Source organism: Chenopodium quinoa, unplaced genomic scaffold, assembly GCF_001683475.1.
Source record: "Chenopodium quinoa cultivar QQ74 unplaced genomic scaffold, ASM168347v1, whole genome shotgun sequence".
Classification (NCBI taxonomy): Eukaryota; Viridiplantae; Streptophyta; class Magnoliopsida; order Caryophyllales; family Amaranthaceae; genus Chenopodium; species Chenopodium quinoa.
In genome coordinates this window covers 1154543-1172287 of record NW_018743066.1, presented here as the reverse complement: position 1 = coordinate 1172287, position 17745 = coordinate 1154543, and the positions used below count along the sequence as shown (strand labels likewise).

The 17745-nt window shown below is 34.2% G+C and overlaps 3 protein-coding genes across 3 annotated transcripts; 1 reads left to right on the top strand and 2 right to left on the bottom strand.

The window, feature by feature from the left end:
- Positions 1-1962: 1962 nt before the first annotated feature.
- LOC110731284 (1-aminocyclopropane-1-carboxylate oxidase-like) lies at positions 1963-4186 on the top strand. The gene is made up of 4 exons (XM_021911126.1): positions 1963-2179; positions 2341-2567; positions 2702-3035; positions 3634-4186. The coding sequence occupies exons 1-4, from the start codon at positions 2075-2077 to the stop codon at positions 3922-3924; spliced, it is 957 nt and encodes a 318-aa protein (XP_021766818.1). The 5' UTR covers positions 1963-2074; the 3' UTR covers positions 3925-4186.
- Positions 4187-8643: 4457 nt separating this feature from the next.
- On the bottom strand, positions 8644-13197 carry LOC110731145 (protein CLMP1-like). Its single transcript, XM_021910977.1, has 3 exons — positions 13117-13197; positions 11543-11565; positions 8644-11407 (listed from the first exon to the last, which is right to left on the bottom strand). The coding sequence occupies exons 1-3, from the start codon at positions 13195-13197 to the stop codon at positions 9031-9033; spliced, it is 2481 nt and encodes an 826-aa protein (XP_021766669.1). The 3' UTR covers positions 8644-9030.
- Positions 13198-14094: 897 nt separating this feature from the next.
- LOC110731283 (probable tyrosine-protein phosphatase At1g05000) lies at positions 14095-17520 on the bottom strand. The gene is made up of 5 exons (XM_021911125.1): positions 16607-17520; positions 16383-16476; positions 14783-14840; positions 14645-14688; positions 14095-14535 (listed from the first exon to the last, which is right to left on the bottom strand). Exons 1-5 carry the CDS (start codon positions 16822-16824, stop codon positions 14347-14349), a joined length of 603 nt encoding a protein of 200 aa, XP_021766817.1. The 5' UTR covers positions 16825-17520; the 3' UTR covers positions 14095-14346.
- Between the last annotated feature and the right edge of the window lie 225 nt (positions 17521-17745).

Here is a 17745-nt window from a genome sequence, read left to right as displayed (position 1 = left end):
AAATATACTAGTTGAAGCTTATAGTAGTATTTCGTTTTATTTATTATTGGTTATGACTTACACTCTCCCGTCAAAAAAAAAAAAAAAAGGACTTACACTCTTCGTTCTTTTTTATCCTCACCCCATAGTCCGCATAAAATTTTATATACAAGAATAATATTCCGTAATACCAATACTTCTAATCAACTTTCTCTCTCTTATCTAAACAGTGAAAATTGAGACCTACTTTCTACTTAAAACTTCATTTTATATAAACAGTAAATGGAAAGACTAAAATGAAACGGTATTATTATTGAACAGAAAAAATGATTTTATCTGGCACTTGTGATTTTATATATAAAGTTACTCATATTTACCAATTGGAATAGATTTATATTGCTAATTAATTAATTTTTAGTAAGTATTTCTTTTAATAAAAAATCAAGAAGATAGCTTAATTAGTTATTAGGGGATTTGAAATGAAGTTCAAAAGATTAAGAAATTAAATGATGACACATGTAACGCAAAAGGAGGAAAATTTCTAAAGCTAAGGGCAATAACATATACTAACAAACTCTTTAACATCACCTTTAAAAAGGTTTTAGAAGTTCTACAAGTTAATTTAACTTTTTCGCCGTTCCATTAGTGTACATAAGTTGTCCATTATCACACTATATTTAGCAATATTTTTTAAAAAAAATCTGAAAGACAAATCTAAGAAATTAATATTTTGTTCATAAATACGTACAAAAAATGAATACCTTAAAGAGGAAAAATAAGAAAAATGGAACATATGAAAAAATAAAAACAAATTGATAGCATAAAAAAAGGAAGACGGTTCAAAAATATATGAGGAAACATGTATAATGTATATGCATGAAAGTATGAAACAGCTCAAACACGTATATTATGGAAAATTAAATGGCAAGATATTCAACTATATGAAATGAATGAGTTGTTATCCAATAAAAACCATCGAGACAACTTAGGTAGCAATTAATTACTTAATATTGGAAATAAATGAGGATAAAACAAAAGGTTATGAAGCTTTACAAGCTTTATCCTTACTAGTTTAATCCATTCGATCAAAATATTTTATGATCACACCAATTATAATCTATTAATTAATCTCATATTCCTATAAATTATTAGATTATGGAAGGATTTAATAAATACATTGTGCAAATCAAAGAGAAGTTGAAAGCATTGTTATTGTCTTTTTTTTTTTCTTTCTTTTTTTCAAATAACTTAAGATGAGTCACACATAACATAATCCTACATACGTAAACTGCTGGTGGTTTATAGCTTTAGAGGAGTAAGTGTTTCAATAATCAATACAAAGATTATGAATTTATGATACTTAAGAAAAATGTACAAACTACGCAATCTTTAGATATATAGATTAATAAAACTTTAGTTACACAAAGCCACAAAGGTACAAAACACATTTAACCCTATTCATAACAAAGAAGAGGGCGTGATCAAGTACCAATTTACAAAATGGGATAAATAAAAAGTAATCAAAATATTTTTTTTTTTTTGAGGGAATAACAGAAATAGTTGATTACCTTGATTTTAATAAACCTAATCATTAGAACATGAAAGAAAAGCAAAGATTGGCGCATGCAATTTTATTTTTTTAAAGGTATGGAGTATGGTAAATGATTTGGCATATTGGCCCCTACCCCAAAATTTCAAGAAAAAAAAAAGGCAAAATGTCATCTAACTTGTTAATTTGGGCTGTTTAACAGTTTAACACTTGGGTATGGGCCCACCCTCACTGAAGTGGTCAAGACCAATTTTTATGGTTATTATGTGGCCCATCAAGAGTGTTCACATTTATATTCCACGTGTACATATTATATCCAAGGTTTTAACAATATTTTTTAATAATAAAAAAATAAAAATAAAAAATCAGGTTTCTTACTTTCCTGCAGGTTTCTCCATAAACTTTTGAGCATTCTTTATAATATTTTGCCTATAAATAGAGCCCAAAACTTTACCAATACATGCCAAAGTTGTATACACCACTAATATTAAGTCATTTTTACCAAATACAAGTAAGATTTCAAGTTTAGAAAAAAGGTAGAAAACAATGGAAAACTTCCCAATTGTTAATATGGAGAAGCTTAATGGTGATGAGAGGAATGTTATTATGGAGAAAATCAAGGATGCTTGTGAAAACTGGGGCTTTTTTGAGGTAATTTTTAAGTCGAACTATCAACCCGAATTGATAGTGCTACTAGTTCGTTCATATTTATATATTTAGTACATTATTACATTACATTATTGTTAAAGTAAACATATGTGTAACTTTCTTTTTTTTAAAAAAAAAAAAAAAATCGTATTATGTTAATTTAGGTGGTGAACCATCCAATATCAACTGAATTGTTGGACACTGTGGAAAGAGTAACAAAAGAACACTACAAGAAATGCATGGAACAAAAGTTTAAGGAGATGGTAGCACAAAAAGGCCTTGAAAATGCTCAGTCTGAGATTGATGATATTGATTGGGAAAGCACTTTCTTCCTTCGCCATCGTCCCACCTCTAACATCGCCGAGATCCCTGATCTCAGCGATGAATACAGGTACACCCCTTTTTTTTTTTGTCATGGATAAGGTTGCGTATATCTGAAGCTCTGCAGATTTTTAGATACAGTATAACAGTTCATGTTATTGCGGCGAATTGATTACTTTATTTTTTGTGATGTGTAATTTGTAGGAAGGTGATGAAGAAATTTGCAGGAGAAATAGAGAAGCTAGCAGAGCAACTTTTGGACTTACTTTGTGAGAACCTTGGGCTAGAAAAAGGGTACTTAAAGAAGGCCTTTTATGGAGCCAATGGACCCACTTTTGGTACAAAGGTTAGCAATTATCCACCATGTCCTAAGCCAAACCTGATCAAAGGGCTCAGGGCCCACACTGATGCTGGTGGAATCATCCTCCTCTTTCAAGATGACAAAGTCAGTGGGTTGCAGCTTCTTAAAGATGGCCAATGGGTTGATGTCCCACCTATGAAGCACTCCATTGTCATTAACTTGGGTGACCAACTTGAGGTAATTATATATCTTTTGTCCTAACGAGTCGAAATCCTGCACGAGTAAACCTGACTCGTGATAACGGACTAGCTAGACATTTTGAGAGAGAGGGGGAGGATAAAGGGATCGATCCAATCTCCACCCTTAAATATCTTTATTTAACACATTAGTATGACATGTCACACGTACACTTACTTACCATTTTGATACGTACATACTAGATATGACTATACAAGCATGGGCGTTTAAATATCAAGTTAAGCCAAGAACACAAATTTTTATTTTCTGAAATTGTTGAGCCTTACACCTAGATACGTACTTTGTGAATTATCTAAATCTATGTAACATTACTATTATAGATATGTATACAGTAAACTAAATAGGTAAGCGTTTCATATTATGTCTGTTCAAATTCGTATTGTCCACGAAATATGCCATATAAAACTAAATTGTACACTTGGTAACATATAAACTTGTCGTGTCATGTTTGAGTTTGTTTGTGTCACGTTGGATTTATTACAAGTTGTCCATGTTGTAATGTTTTGTCAAAACAACTAATCATGATTTATTATGCATAATTAGCTAAACAATCATAACACCAAAAATTTGACCATAGGTTATAACTAATGGAAAGTACAAGAGTGTGATGCACCGGGTGATAGCACAAACAGATGGGAACAGGATGTCAATAGCCTCATTCTACAACCCGGGCAGCGACGCGGTGATCTACCCGGCGCCTGAACTGCTAGAGAAACAGGAGGAGAAGAGTTCGGCCTACCCGAAATTCGTGTTTGAGGACTACATGAAACTCTATGCAGGGCTTAAGTTCCAGGAGAAGGAACCAAGATTTGAGGCTATGAAGGCAGTGGAAAGCACTGTGAAATTGGGTCCAATAGCAACTGCTTAATTAATAATCCAACCTTTCCTAATCAAATGATGTGTTTACCTAATAATATATATAGATATATAAAATCTAAAAGGGTCATCAAGTTAACTTGTATTAGAGTTTGTTGTTATGATTAGGAGTTTGGAATTTTTCATTGTTCATGATGTTTATGTTTGATATTATGAGATTCCCATTTATCAATGTGTGTGTTTTATGTTTGTTGTAAAAAGTGACCAAAAAAAGTTAAGTTTAAAGTACAATATTTAATAAAATAGTCTTTTAATTATGTGCCTGATTTTTTTTTACCTTTGCTTAAAATCTTGAAAAATAAAAATGACATCTTAAAAGTTGCATTTGATTATTCTGTTGAAGTTGTACTACACTTATCTACAGAAAATGAGCTGGAATCTTTTTTTATTTTTTTATTTTTAACAAAAAGGAAGAAACAAACAGAATTTTTAATTGCAAGAAGAAAGATCTTTTTTACCAATTCTGATGTGATCTTTGAGAATTTTTCTGGTATTAAAAAATCCACATTTCCTCATCATTTACCAAACAGAATCCTACCAAGTTGTAACAGTTCCTTTTTTTTTTTTTGAATGACACATAGCTATAAAAAGTATTAAAACAATAATCCGTATTTTCAATCCCTCCGTCCCTAAATAATTGTTGTTTCACCTTTCAAGATCAAATGTCCTAATAAATATCATAAAAATATCGAGAGAATTTAATGATCAATAACTAATCTTTAAAGGCAAAAGACATTAATTGAAACTATGGGAGTATTTGGTTGAAGAAGGATCACTAATGTAGTAATGTGTATTGAATTGTACAGTATCATTTTCAGATAGAATAAGAATAAGATTACGTGCATTCGTGACCATATTCACATCATCAAATGAATAAATCTTACACCGTAGATTGAAATTCTTTGCAAGGAATTAGATTAGATACCATTAATATTCTTTAATATATACGCTTCATATCTTATACATATGTGATCTGTATTAGATGATTTATAGTACTACTAAATTTATGGTGTTCGTACTCCATATTATTTCTAGATATGTAACATAAATAGAAACGCGACTTATTATACGGAAATAGAATCATCTTTCACTTAAGCAATCATGTGTTAGTGTTACTTGAACATAGAAGTATGACATAGGAGTACAAGGTTAGGTGTTTGCTGAATTTTCTGAATGTTCAAACATGTAAACTTGTACAGCTACTACTTATAAATTGCTTCAAAGTCAGAAAATTGACCCATTTTCTTTGAAAAATATTACAGTAATTACTACTACTAGAAAATGTGTAGACAATTCTAGACAGGAAAAACTTCAACTTTACAGACAGAAGAAAATATATTTTACTACTGTACAACAATTATTTAAGCATTATACAATGTGCAGACAGCTAGAAACCTATAACATTAATATTGGCAAGATTTGATTTTTTTTTTTTTTTTAAAAAAATATTTTTTTGGAAAAATCAGAGCAGTAGTTTTCTTACTTTTGTACAGAGAATATAATGGTTGTAGTCTTGGCAATAATTATATGTATGAAAATGATCGTCTACTATCAGATTTTCTACTCCGTAATATCTGGATAGTAGGAACTAGGAAGTACACCAGCTGTGTCATTTTATAGAGCTGGTCAAGTCTTCGATTCCGGTCAGGGTACAGCATTATTCGAGGTCGTGGCTCGGCCTGAATCTGAATAGCAATTGCTGACCAGTTTAGTCTTAGGCCTGCTCGGCCTTAACCGGCCTCAACCCTTGACCGAAATGATTTTGGTCGTAGCTTGACCATGATCGGCTCTAGTCAAAAGGCATATACAAAACCGAAGCTAAAGTATTTTATGAGCCGAGTTCAAGTCAATGTCAAACTAACTTATAAGTCATACGTGATGAGAACAAACGACTCTCGTGTTGTACCCTATACACATAAGATAAATGAAGATACATATATAGTCCTTTCAATTGATCTCTAGACAATCAAGTAGGGTTAAACAAGAAATGACTAGTGATGTTGTAATGCATATAAACAACCAACCATAACAAAAGATCGAATATGAACATCAATAATATACCGATGCCTCTAAACCAACTCCCCTGGTCCCGTTATGGGCAAGGTAAGGGGGGCTGAATACTTGAATGTACTCACAAACATTACTCGAACTAATCGATGTAAAGCTGGTGAATATATCGAACAAGAACAATCATTCAACCACCAGATAATCTCAGCCATACAAGTTCAGGGGAGCCTCACTCCTGCAATAACAAAGGCGGTATCTTGTACAAACGGATCAAGATATTGTTTGGTCCACTCCTTAAAAAAACATCAATAATCACATTCAACCATTAATTCCCATCACCTAAAGATGAAGAGAATGGCCCAGAAAGTAAATAGATTATTAAGGTGATGGACCAATATCTCACATTTCTTCCCCAAACAGTTAGCTGTTAAGTCTGTAATCAACTTGTAAAGCATGTAATCAATAAAATCTAACATAAATTTTAAAATACGAATCACTCGATTATAATATATACTTCATGCTCCTGATGGCTATAAACATTTACAGTTATTGGAAGCAAGAATCATATGCTATATGCCTATATTATATGAGCAAAGATAAGAAAAGGAACCAAAAAAAAAAAAAAAAAAAACAATGAAACAACAGTAAAAGCAAGACAGATATTGTTCATCTGAAAGATTATTATTTTCCTACATGTTTGTGTTCATCAACTTTATATTCCAAAGATCAGATATTAAGGACAGAAGAGTTAGACAGCAGTCGAGTTGCAATTTATCGGTTCAACAATAAGATGTGCCTAACCATTATTCATGGTAGAGTATTAGAACAGGTGTATTCTTCATTTCTTCTGCAATAATGGTGTCTTTGAAGCATGATCAGAATCTAGCAGATAATCTATGTTAGTCAAGGCTCAAAGTCCAATCACTCTGCCTGAACTCAAATATACGAAGTACGTAGTATCTTCCTCTTGTTTGTAACAGAAAGTGAAATAAAAAGAAGTGCAAGAAGATGAACACAAGATCAAAACAGGGATTTTTCAGATAGTCATAATATATTCTTGTTACTTTGACTCCGACTCTCACTTATGGGATTAAAGCTTTGATTGATTGATTTATTCTCTAACTCTGCATCTAACTATGGATATGGGACTTGTCATAATTCTACTTTGTCTAAATTAGCGAGCTCGAGTAACATAGCTTATGACTGACAAAAGGAGCAAGAGAATCAAAGAATCAGAAAATCCATCATAAAGATTTTATTGAATTGGATACCCATGTCTTTTTGTGTATCCTATGTGACTAAATAAAAGGAGAATAAGATATCTAGCATCAATTCGATCCTAATTATCTTTTAAACTAGGAAGGGTATCTTAGGCGGTCTAATTACTACCAAAGCAGCCCACTAAACAAGCAAAAATCCTTAAACAAATGTATTAAGATAGCATATAACTGATATGATGGATGGGAAAGCAGAAGTGGAATTCAACCCAATTATGTAAAGCTCCTAACCTCTGTTTGTCTTTCTACTGTCAAAAGAATAAAATCTAGGAGCCACAGCAATACATACAAGTATGATTGCAGTAATAGTATGAATATAAACAAATTAATGACATTAAAGTGCAATTATTCCAACAAAACCAATGAGCAACACTAACCAAGTATAACCACATAAGAGGGAATAATAGAAGTACAAGAAAAAAGCAACTTCGAAACAGGATGATAACTTAATAGGTAAAGGAGACTACATACTCCTTTCGTCCCAGAACTAAGTTGACATGCTATTTTTGGTAAGTTATTCTCTCTTCTTGCCTACACCCACACACACTTTTTTAGTTTTTTCTCTCATACTCCTTTTCACTATTTGATCTCCGGGTCGTAAAGCAATGTTACCTTAGCTCTGGGATGGAGGAAATGATCAACATGACTACTTTTTTTGCAAGTACACAGTCATTTTAAGCAACACAAGCACCATAATTGCAGTCAAGTTGTAACACCAAACAAAAGAAATTTACCTTACCTCCGGGGAAAGATGAGTCGCGTGAACTTTGACAGTCTATGAAGAACCCTTTATAGGTGTACCACCATAATGACTAGTACACAAGCAAGCAAAGAACAGAATACAGCAGCATTCAACATCTGAATTCTAGTGAGAGCAAGCATCTTCCTCAAAGCTATCATCTTTAGAAAACAAAGTATCCATCGATAGACAATAACAGAATTAAGATCTGAATAACACATTAAAATACTCGTAGGAAGTAATACTGGCTGACTATTCAACCTGCAACTGCATTGCAGAACATCTGTCTGCCAGCAAATCTTGATTGATGTAATGGCGAGCTTGGCACTCATCATCGGCAAACTCACCACAGTTATTTAAACACAATGCAACATTATTTTGTTGGCATGTTTGTCCTGCAATGAGTCATTCAAGAATCCTCAAAGCTAATAGCTTTATGTCTCCACTCACATCGAAATCCAATAGGGTCAATACACTCTAAACTCAGTCAATAGGATACCATCTTTGAGAGAAAAATCAATACGAGCACCAATGAGATTACCGTCAGCCAATCAGGCACGGTTGCAAGAATCAAGAGAGTTCGGATTTGTAGAGAAACAAATGTGATAATAACACCCCATTACGGCTATGAGCTCAAAACAACATAGAGATGAAACTATATAAGGACTTGTAGCATTAGAAAAATTACTGAAGCATAAAACCCAAAGACTGAGACATTAAGGATATGAAAAGTTTGGCACTCAAAAATCCAATATTAAGTTTAAGCAAGCCAAACAAATGAAGGGAAAAAAAAATCTATCAATCAGAGGTTCTAACTTATGAAGATAACAAAAATGCTACATTTGTGTAACATAAGCATCATAAGTACATGTTATTCTGAAACCATCAATAGCCATCATATACTCTTGCTTTATAACCCGAGCACTAATATTCGGCCCTGGATTATGCATTTGAAAAGGGGTGAAATCTACCCTGTCTTTACCTTGCTCTATAGGACACCCAGGTGATGATCTCAAGCTAGTGACATTCCTGACTTGCCTGGAAAACTGGAACACTCATAATATATCCGCTTAAATCACGTTGCCTCAACTTGGACACCTGTTTCAGAAGACACAACTGCATTATCATCTTTCTTCTCCTCTCCTCCAGCTGCATCTCCATTGGAGCAATGATTGCTTGTAACTGTAGAAATGTCAGCTTCTGAAGCTCCTGCTAACTTAAAACGTTCAACAGCAGCATCGAGATTCTTTTTCCAATTGGCAACTTCCAATCTAAATTCAATTTGAGAGCGCTCAAATAGCATATTACCCCAGAAGAGATGAATCTGTGATCTCATTACAACTGCTTGCTCAGCCAATTCCTCAGGAGTTGGCTCACTTGGAATCTTACCCGAGGATTCGCCATCATTTCCTGATTTCTTTCTCCTTTTTAGCAACTCCTCCACCTTACTTGAATTTGGGTCTTTCAGTTCATTGGCTCTCTGCTCCTCTAACTTTTCCCACATTTCAGTAGCAGCTTTCATCTTCTCCTCTGCACTGTCAAAGAGTTCGAATGTCTCTGTTGAGTCCCAGCTTGAAAGATCCTCTTTCTTTGCCAGAGCATAAGACCAGTGAAGCTTTGCCATCTCAAATTGCTGCTGCCCCATAGCAAGTAACCCTTCATAAAAGTCTGGCTTGATCGAAAGTGCCTCCTCATACTTCTCCTTGGCTAAGGAGTACTTTTCCTTAACCCAGTGGTATGCTTTCTGCAGCTGTGCCGCCTTAACCTCCTGAGATGCATTCTCATCCACCGGGATCTTTTTCCTTGCAGCACACATATGAACATTTCCCCAGTTAAAGAAAGCCAATGCAGCAACCTCCTGAAACTTCAGAGCAGCCTTATCAAAGAGAAGTTGTGCCTCTTCACTTGTGACTGTCTCTTCAAGAGCCTCCGAACACAGTTCCATTCCAATCTCGTGCAGATCAACATGAGCATCAGGATCAATACCAACATTGTTTCGGAAAAGCTGAGCAAACTCAAACAACCAATCATCCATCTCCACCTCCTTACATTCTCCTTCTTCAACCTCTGGCTTTCCTTTATGGATTTCTATTGATGTCTTGTCATCTGACTTGTCTGCCTCAATCCCGATGGAATCCACTCCACAGTCACCAATCGAAGAGTGAGAGCCATCATCTCCCTTGATTTCCTCGCTGTCCATAGGCTTCTCCTCCTCCTCTTCTTCTTCTACTACAGGTGGTTCTTGTTCAGGGTTCACTTCAACAATATGCAATCTTAACATTCCAAATGACTCTAACTTATCACTTTCTGGATCTTTCGGCACAAGGTTGTCCACATAAGCTTCAGCCAACTTTAGCTCACTGGTACATGTTATAGTCACCAAATCACCATCGGAATCTTTGTACTTGATCAAAACAGATTTTGATGATGGAAATCGTTGCCCCACAATCTCCCTTAAAACTCTGAAGCTGCAATTCACCGGCATTTGGGCTAGTCTTATATCATGATCATACACAAGCTTCAATTGCCTCCATTGAATGGCGGCCACTTGAGATGGCCTAGGAGCAGACATGGAAGTGGATGGTGCAGGTACGTGATCCTTTGAACTGCCCTTCAATTGCTTATCATTGGACTTAAAAGAACCAGTTGCAGGTTTCAAGACAACCTTCGGCATTTGTGTTTTGACATCAGGACCATTTTCTGTTGCTGCAATTTGTGGCTTTTCATTCTTGTTACTCGATGCACCATTGGTTCCCCCACCAACCCCTGCACCCTTCTTAGGTGGAGCCCTAGCAGGCAAACATGGGCCAAGGCCAGCAATAGGTGCACCTCTAACAGCAGAAGCTCCAAGAGCAGCAGGCGATGGGCGGCTCTGGAGATCCTGTTGAGCCTCCTGACGAGGCCCAAGAGCCGTCCGAAGCCTACGAGCAATATCTAAAGCATCCCCATGATTAGGATCAGAACCCAAAAGAATTTGCACATCCGCCATAGCCATTTCATACTTCCCTACAGCCTCATAAGCCCGAGCCCTTCGCAGAAGAGCCCGAACAAACCGAGGTTGAACCTGAAGGGCCATAGTGCACTCAGATATGACACTGTCATAATCAATTGGTCTCATTTGCATCAAACAAGCAGCCCTATTGCTATGAAACACAGCCCTATCAGGGTGGGTTTTGGGGATTAGCTTAATAGCACTATCATATTGCTCAAGGGCACCCACATAATCTTTGGCCTGAAATCTCTTATTTCCTTCCTCTTTTAGCTCATGAGCTCTTTTCAGAAAAACAGCTGAATCCAAATCTATGTTACCATTACTAGCAATGTTTGCATTGTTAGGAGCAGCATCACTAGCTACACCTTGGTTTCCTGCCCCCTTCTTTCTCCTACCCCAGACTTCCCCATACAATTTCAAAATTATCCCAGAATTATGCAAAAAAACACTGAATTTTAGACAATTTTATCAAAAAGATTCAATCTTTACAATTATTTGAGCAGTTGGGTATTCTAAATTATGAATTTCGATACAAATATAAATGATATTAAAGAGAAATAAAGATAACCCACTTACAAATAATGAAAGTTCTGACCTTTGACGATAGATTGGTGTTATCTGATAGCCCAGAAAACGCCTTTGAGATAACCCAGAAAAATGGTGGAGATAGATTTGATGGAAATGATAAACACCCCTCGGATGAATGTTCTAGAAAGGGTGGGAGAGGTGTAAGATGTGGTTTATGGAAGAGTTTTCAGAAGAAAGAGAAAAGTGAAACCCTAAAAAAAAAAAAAGGAAAAGGTAAAAAATGGGTTCAAGAACAAGTCATGGAGCTCAATCTCTTCTTTTTGCCCATTCCAAAAATGTATTTATCCTTTTTCCCTATTTCTTTTTTGGTACTAAAATATTTAATTTTTATATTCCATCACCCACCTACTTTGGATTGAGTTGTGGATTAATCTCATTTACAATCTCTAATTTCATTGAGATTTTTGCTCTAAAATATTAAGATGAACTATGATTATATTGAAAATTAATTTTTCTCCTAAAAATAGAATGCAACTATAAATAACGATAGGTTAGTCATTTAAGTTACAATGTTTAGGTTCATGATGAATTTATATCTGGATTATTAATGACAGATCATTAATTCGATATAGTTTTGTTATAGAAAATTACTTCATATAATTGTTGCAATGAACTTGACATCTTTTTACACTTTGATATCACAACTCTAAAATTGTCAATGAAAAGATAACGTGTTAAGACTAAGGTCATAAATCTCATTACGTCAATGTTATGGTGTGAAATTCGAGGCTCTCATAACCATCATTTTATTTGTTGCATAAAATTAGTTAGACCTTTTTCCTTTTCAAAAAAGTCTAATTGTCAATAATTGCATTATTAGTTTAGATTTTAGAAGACTTGTCCTTTTGATTAATCCATATAATAACAAATATGTAGATTACAAGAGAGAAAATGGAATTAAGAGCCAACAAGTTGCATTATTGGCTTTAAGTAGGAACTTGTATCACATACTAGTATTAGGGTTTTAAGGGTGTATAGTAAACAAAAATAAATGCTTGCAATTCATTAATGATAGGTGAAATCACAATACAAGGGTTGCTAAATTTTGAAAAAGGAATTAAATAAAAGTTAAATCACTAGCATTAGTTTAACTCAAGATTTGTATAAGATATGTGTATTGGGTTGTATCGCGTATGGGTAATAAGAAAGCCATTAAGAATAGGTGACAATTGTGATATTTTCTCATATATAAGAAAATGTCTAATCACAATGTGAAGGTCGTTAATTCTCTAATACGAAGAACTATCTTCCAAGGGCCTGTTTTCATACAATTATTTTGTTCAGTTCAGTTCAGTTCAGTTCAGCTCCTAATTTCTTTCTCTTATAAAATATTCATTTCATTTCAGTTCAGTTCAGCTCTAATAAGTTCAGTCCAGTTCAGTTCAGTTCAGCTGAGTTTAGTCAATGAGAACATGCCCTTATTACGAAATACTCCATACTTTGTATGCATAGAATTAATATATTTTTTTAATATATATTTTTTAATTCTTATAAAAAAAAAAAGGAATGATGAGGGCATAATAGTAAATAACGCAACACAAACTAGGGTTACAAAACTTAGGAACCGCCTTCCTATAAAACCTGACTTTCAATTTGTATTGTTCCATCATCTTCAGTCATTTTAGCTTCTTCGTTTTCATCTTCCTTTATTAGCATTAACATTTTCAATCTCAATCTTCCTTTAATTTAGTTAAATTTGGTTCTAAGTTATGTCAATTTTAATTCTATAAAATTTGAAATTAAGCCTCAATTCGTATAATTAGAGGAAAGATAAATTATAATTATCTTTCATCAATCGAAAAAGAAGGCAAAAATGAAGACGAGCTATCGTTTCAGTCGTCATCTTGTACATTTTTTATCTATTGACGATTCGATTGTTGACTCGCCTACATATTTAATCTGTTTTCTAGGGTTTATGATTTTTCTTTTTTGTGGGTTTTCGATGATTTTGATGATAAATAAATGTTAAATAGAGCGCATATGATGTTTTATATTATGCAGAAATTTGACACGAATGGAAAATTTGAATTTTTTCCTTGTGGACAACTTTATTTTGCTGATGCGTTTTTAAGTTATAAGTTTTCGATTTTAAAACTGTTTTTGATTTGATTTGAAATTACTTTGTTGAGAATTTTTTCGAAAGATTTTGTTGATAAAATTTGTATGATAGGTTAGTTATGCTTATGAATTGATTTAGATGTTTAACCTGCTCATTGGATGTATAAACGGGCTGATTGATCTCGAACTGTAAACGGAAACTGATTGTGCTTGAACTACTGATTTAGCATGAACTGTAAGCTGATTGAGCTCAAACTGTAACGGAAACTGATTGTGCTCAAACTGTAATGAAAGCTGATTGAGCTCAAACTGTAACGGAAACTGATTGCTCGAATTACTGATTGAGCTCGAACTGAAAGCTGATTGAGCTCAAACTGTATCGGAAACTGATTGTGTTCGAATTACTGATTGAGCTCGAACTGAAAGCTGATTGAGCTCAAACTGTATCGGAAATAAATTCTCCTTAAACTACTGTATATCAAAAATTGACTGAATCCGATCTATGGACAAATGTGGATTTATGGAGTTCTTGGAATAATTTGGAAGATTTACAACTATTAAAGATGCTTTCAATTGTGCAAAAAAATGTGTTTAATTTGATCTCTTTGTTACTGTCAGAGGACACTGCATCACACACTGATACACACAATAAGAAAAATGACTTCCTGAATCCTGAACATTATATGGAATTTGTACAATGACTAGCAGCTGAATGCAACCCTGACATAAGAATGTTGGAGGGTATTTGTCATGTTATCTACTCTTTGAGCATGAAAATTGCATTGGAGTGTTTTTCAAGCTCGAAATGTCAAACGTCTCCACAAATCTCTGATCGGATATCCTAGATTTCACTCCGGCAAACCTCTGGTACTCGTCGAAGATTGAGGACAGGCACCATTTTTGCAGCTTCCTTAAGCATCCCACAAGACATCCTGTTCGGTGCTGCATACATAACATAGATGGTTTACCTGACTGCTACTACTGCTTGAAACAATGCGACTGCAATAATATAAAAGCAAGAAGCCAAGAAATACAGAGTTGATAATCATACCTTTCCACGCTTGCAGTGTATAAGAACTGGCTGGTTTTTTGCATCTGCTTGACACAGGGAAGGAGAAAAAGATGTAAGGCGAATGAAACTGAAATTGTAATCTGAATGTAGATTTTTGGTCTAATAAGCTCTACATACCTAGAGCAGTTTTCAGAGCTTCACGTACCCTATCTTCAGGAATATTAACAAATGGTTCCTGCATAAATTGTACACAAGATTGAGGGTAAAAAAGATGAATTATACTGATGCTCAATCAATCTTCGAGTTCAAAATTTGATGAACAAGAACATGATAGCTAATGCTAAACCATTATGTATACACGCTAACAAGTTTAATCAAAGAGTTGTGGTGCATAATTAGCTTGCTTAAGAGTTGCTATGATGTCAAACGAGTCTACACTATCAAGCATAGAAATACCTGATAATAAAGTGAAACAGAGCAAAATTCTTAAGATAAGTTAAAATTCTTAAGGTATGTCATGTATAGAGCCAGCTTATGTAGTCTCTACTCTTAAGGAAAGCAGCAGTCTCTACTCTCTAGTTGAGCTATCAAGAAGACTAAGACGAACTATATCTAACAAATCTCACAAATCATGTTTATAAATTTTAAAAGCTGGCTCTAAGCCTCCAACAGCATGAAACCTTCAGATCCCGAAAACACTCAATTTGCCAAAAAAAAAAAAACAAAAAAAAAAACCTACTTCGTAGTAACTATCCTATGAAGAAGTTCTGGGCACCAACAACCCTTTTATTTCCCTGCAATCCAAAACAAGGTTGCTCATGGCACATGAGAATATGGACAGAAACAGTCACTAATTACCAATCTGCCACAACGATAATGTAGCTTGTACAATGCAAATAGTGGTTCCAAATTCTCATTTATCATTTCCTCTTGACACATTTTCAGCAGTTTAGTTTGAAAATTTTAGGTGCTCAGTTAACAATATCATCTGAGCAGATAAGAAGAATGATAGATTTCGTGACAGTTAGCAGTGAGCTTAAAGCCTTAAACATGACTTGAGTTTGAATAATGTTCTCAAAGTAACTTGACAATCACAGTTAACTACTAATCCATTCTGTAACACAGAAAACAGCAGCAACAATAATCGCCTCAGATTCCAATTTCAACAAGTTATCAATTAAAGAGTCCAACTTTCTGAAATTCCAAAAGAACATCTTTTTATGCCTCAACTACAAAAGACCGATTGATGTACTTGCCATATATCTCATGCAAGATTAATTCAATAAAATATTTCTCATACAAATTTCTACATTTGTTGCTAAATAATCTCTGGTATTATTTTCTTTAATCTTTATTCTCAATTCCTTATTCTTTATCTTTATTATTCTTTTCCACAATAAGCAACTTGATCATTTTTCCGTGAATAGATCCCAAAGGCAACTTGGCAAGTCAATTCATTCACAAATGCACAATAAGAAGTACCGAAAGGCCGAAACCACCAACAAGTGTTTGCATCAACTAGAAGAATCATTCCCCCTATTAGATTCTAATCCGGATTAATTACTCATTAGTCTAGTAGGTTCTAAATTACCCCAGGTATGTTATAAAAAATGTAAAAAGATGACAAAAATAACTTTTTACTTTAATTATATCCATAATAAATTATATATTTTGTTCACAATGTCACTCCATATTACATTGACTATATGCTTAACATTGATTTGACCAATTCAAATTCAAAGCTTAAAATAATGATCAAACTTTCCAAAAATCAAACCTTGCTCATCTCAATGCCAAATTGAAAGAGATGAATCCCATTTTCTTTCAAGAACTCCGCGATCGCCTCCGGATATGGCTCTGGACACAAACATCTACAAAATCACACCATTAAAAAAAAAATAAAAAAATTGAATCAATATTTTAAAAATATAATGTAAAAATCAGTTAAAAAAAAATTAAAATTAAAAATTGAGGTCAAAAAAAGAGAGGAGAGAGAATTACATGACTGATCGGAGGCCTAGGGTTTGCAAAAACTGTAAATTAGAAGTGTCGGGAAATCCAGACCTGAAAATGCCATTATCAACCATTGCAAAATTCAATGGCGGAACGTACGACAGCTCTTCGCCGTCGCCGTCGCCAACGCCGCCATTAAAGCCGCCGATTGTCGAGAAGAAGGAGAGAGAACCGTCGTCTTCTGTAGTTGAACTGTCGTTTTTCATGATTTTCGCGCCAAAAATCGGGAAACAAAAATCGTTGGATTTCTTTTTATTATTATTATTATATATAAATAAATATAAAATTTAATTTAGTTATTGTTGTTACCATATTTGTTGTTTTTATGGGATTTTTTTTTTATACTGGGAATTCTATGCGGAAGTTGGGAGAGGTGGAAGACAAAGAGAATCAGGGAATCATGGAGGATATTTGATGATCTCTACTTTTTATTATGGTTGGATTTATGAGGTGTATTGTGTTGATATTATAAAACAAGTGTATGTGGAGTCGTGGAGAGCAAGCAATATTCACAAGAATACTCAAGTAGTCAACTATGTAGCCATGTAGGCCGTGTTTGAAACGGGTTCAAATATAATTGTGCCGATCTATTATAAATGAAGCTCATGCATGACCCTCGACCCATATCAATGTGTCATAGCCGGACATGATAAATTTAACAGTTTAAGAAACTGAATAAACATATCAGGTTAATAATCTTTTAAATTTGCTTTTCAATATATTCATTTAAATTACTTTCAACTAAAATAAGTAAAGTCAAAATGAGCTAAATCAAGCAAAAGTTCAACAAAATTAAGTTAATTACAGCAAAAATAAGTTGTATTCATGTTCTCTTCAGTTTGCGAGTCTGATTAAAGGTTGTCATGCTATACCAGATCTAGCCAATGAATCAACTTCGTAACAAGAGGCGACAGAGCGAAGTAGCAGCGCATATATTATTTGCTGACATTAACCCAAATACAGCCAATTGGTAGCACACAAAATTTCAACCACTTCAAAAGATATGAGCAAGTATATAGGCTATTCATTGATTATGAGCAAGTAGTGGCACCACCAATAGGAAAAGTGAACTAAGCAGTCATGGAAACGACTGTCAAAAGTGCGGGGTGTTGAGAACTACAACACTG

What these genes read in the sequence shown, in the direction of transcription:
- LOC110731284 (XM_021911126.1), top strand. Translation starts at nt 2,075, where the DNA reads ATGGAAAACTTCCCAATTGTTAATATGGAGAAGCTTAATGGTGATGAG. An exon ending in GATCTCAGCGATGAATACAG is followed by an intron (nt 2,568 to 2,701) that starts GTACACCCCTTT and finishes TGTAATTTGTAG; the next exon opens with GAAGGTGATGAAGAAATTTG. An exon ending in ACTTGGGTGACCAACTTGAG is followed by an intron (nt 3,036 to 3,633) that starts GTAATTATATAT and finishes ATTTGACCATAG; the next exon opens with GTTATAACTAATGGAAAGTA.
- LOC110731145 (XM_021910977.1), bottom strand. Translation starts at nt 13,197, where the DNA reads ATGTTAATGCTAATAAAGGAAGATGAAAACGAAGAAGCTAAAATGACT. An exon ending in CAATACAAATTGAAAGTCAG is followed by an intron (nt 11,566 to 13,116) that starts GTTTTATAGGAA and finishes CTGGGCTATCAG; the next exon opens with ATAACACCAATCTATCGTCA. An exon ending in ACACCAATCTATCGTCAAAG is followed by an intron (nt 11,408 to 11,542) that starts GTCAGAACTTTC and finishes TTGATAAAATTG; the next exon opens with TCTAAAATTCAGTGTTTTTT.
- LOC110731283 (XM_021911125.1), bottom strand. Translation starts at nt 16,824, where the DNA reads ATGAAAAACGACAGTTCAACTACAGAAGACGACGGTTCTCTCTCCTTC. An exon ending in CTAGGCCTCCGATCAGTCAT is followed by an intron (nt 16,477 to 16,606) that starts GTAATTCTCTCT and finishes GTGATTTTGTAG; the next exon opens with ATGTTTGTGTCCAGAGCCAT. An exon ending in AGCTCTGAAAACTGCTCTAG is followed by an intron (nt 14,689 to 14,782) that starts GTATGTAGAGCT and finishes TGTGTCAAGCAG; the next exon opens with ATGCAAAAAACCAGCCAGTT.